We start from the raw sequence: 1,744 nt of genomic DNA, 5'->3' as shown, positions 1-1,744 counted from the left end.
CTAGTCTATCATACACAGCGCATATACATGGCCACTGTGTCATTCTTGGAGGTACACACGTGGTCGAGGGATCAGAGGACAGATTCTTTGGTGAAGCGGTGCTTCATCCTACACACTGATGGCAACGGATCTTGACGGCGTGGCGCAGTGCAGATTCGAAGTTCGCTGTGGGAGGATGGACTCGCGCAGGAGGACGATGTTGTCGGGCGTTGTGGTGGCGTCGATGGCAAAGAGACCTGACACGATACATGCAACACAGCTCTGAAGATGGATTGGTGGTAGGTGGCTGCGGCGGCCTCATACCCGGCAGGCGTCCTGGTTGAGGAGTGCGCCAGACTGGTAGTAGTCGTGAACCAGTAGTAGTCGGACTAAGGTGTGCGATCTTGTTACCTACTAGTAGTAGTCGTGAACCAGTAATTAACACACATGCATGGATCTAACTGATTAAACACGAAAAATCTCACAGGTCCAAGAAACTTATTAGAGCAGTACTGTAATTAAGCTCTCTACGTACAAACATATGCTTGATCTATGCACAAGATCACAAACACATATGTGCTGGAGCCAAAGTAGGTTCACACTTCACACTTGGAACAAAAGACATGCATGCGGGAAGTAGCTAACACCTATAGGGAAGCTTTGATCGGCACGTAGGCAGCTAATATAAGCTCCTAGTACGCGACGCCGGCAGCCGGACCCGCGTAGCCGTACTCCGGGGTGGCGGCGGCGAGGTTCTGCTGCCTGCGCAGCTGGTCGTAGAACTTCTTGATGAACTCGTCCGCCTCGCGGTCCACCAGCGCGCCCTCCAGATCCGCCGCGTCGTCCCTCACCGGGAACGGCGAGTCGGTGATCCGCAGCTGCCTCACCGGCGCCGGGCTGCGGCCGAAGCTCGACCAAAGCGCGGGGGACGGCGTCGCCACCACGGCGAGGGGCGCCGCACCGTCGTCGCCGACGACCTCCTTCAGCAGCTGCTCGTCGTTGAGGACCTCGAAGACCTTGGCAATGTCCGCCGCGTCGTAGTTGTACCACCCTGGCTCCGCGCCGTTGGCGCCGCGGTGGGTGCGGCGGTTGTTGCGGCGGCGGCGCTTGGCGGGGATGAGTTGGATGGGCGGGTAGGACGGGGTGTTGCTGCAGCTGAACTCCACCTCGCGGCCGGCGCCGCGCGGGCCGTAAACGGCGAGCGCGGGGTCGAGGGTGCGACGCGACAACGACGCCGGCGGAGGTGCCTCCGCGGCTGACCTGGAGGCGGCCTGGTCATGGTGGCCGTTGGCGCTCATGAGTCGGCTGAGGGCCTTGCCGGCGATCTTGCCGCGGTGGAGGAGGAGCTGGAGGTCCATGGACAACTTCCGCTTGGACATGCCCTTGCGGAGCATGAACAGCACGGCGCGCACCACGTGCCATAGCCTCCGCGGCGCCATGCTCGGCTCCATCGCTCTCTGTGTGGAAGGACTGACTGAGGAGTGAGTGAGAGAGGATTCTTGTCTTCGTTGGGAATGCTTTGCTGCTGTGGGGTTTTAGCACGAGTAGAGGAGGGTGGAGTGGAGGGGGTATTTAAAGGGAGGTAATAATGGAACAGAAATGGCTAATGGGGTTTATTTTATGATATTTTAGTCAGTGGTGGGAGCTTCGTGTTTGCGATTGCTTTTGGCTGCAGTGCTTGCTGCAAGCTGCCGCTTGTAGTACAAGAACGGGTCGCTTGGATTCCTCACTCACTCGTGTCAAAACAGAGTCACTTAGACCTGTT

The 1,744-nt window shown here is 58.4% G+C and overlaps 1 protein-coding gene across 1 annotated transcript; it reads right to left on the bottom strand.

Annotated features, from left to right (window-relative positions):
- Positions 1-458: 458 nt before the first annotated feature.
- Positions 459-1,511, bottom strand: LOC119341423. Its single transcript, XM_037613297.1, has one exon. The coding sequence runs from the start codon at positions 1,428-1,430 to the stop codon at positions 672-674; it is 759 nt and encodes a 252-aa protein (XP_037469194.1). The 5' UTR covers positions 1,431-1,511; the 3' UTR covers positions 459-671.
- Between the last annotated feature and the right edge of the window lie 233 nt (positions 1,512-1,744).

This window comes from Triticum dicoccoides, chromosome 7B, assembly GCF_002162155.2.
Source record: "Triticum dicoccoides isolate Atlit2015 ecotype Zavitan chromosome 7B, WEW_v2.0, whole genome shotgun sequence".
Taxonomy (NCBI): domain Eukaryota; kingdom Viridiplantae; phylum Streptophyta; class Magnoliopsida; order Poales; family Poaceae; genus Triticum; species Triticum dicoccoides.
The sequence above is the reverse complement of the archived record's forward strand: the minus strand, read 5'-3'. Positions and strand labels throughout refer to the sequence as shown.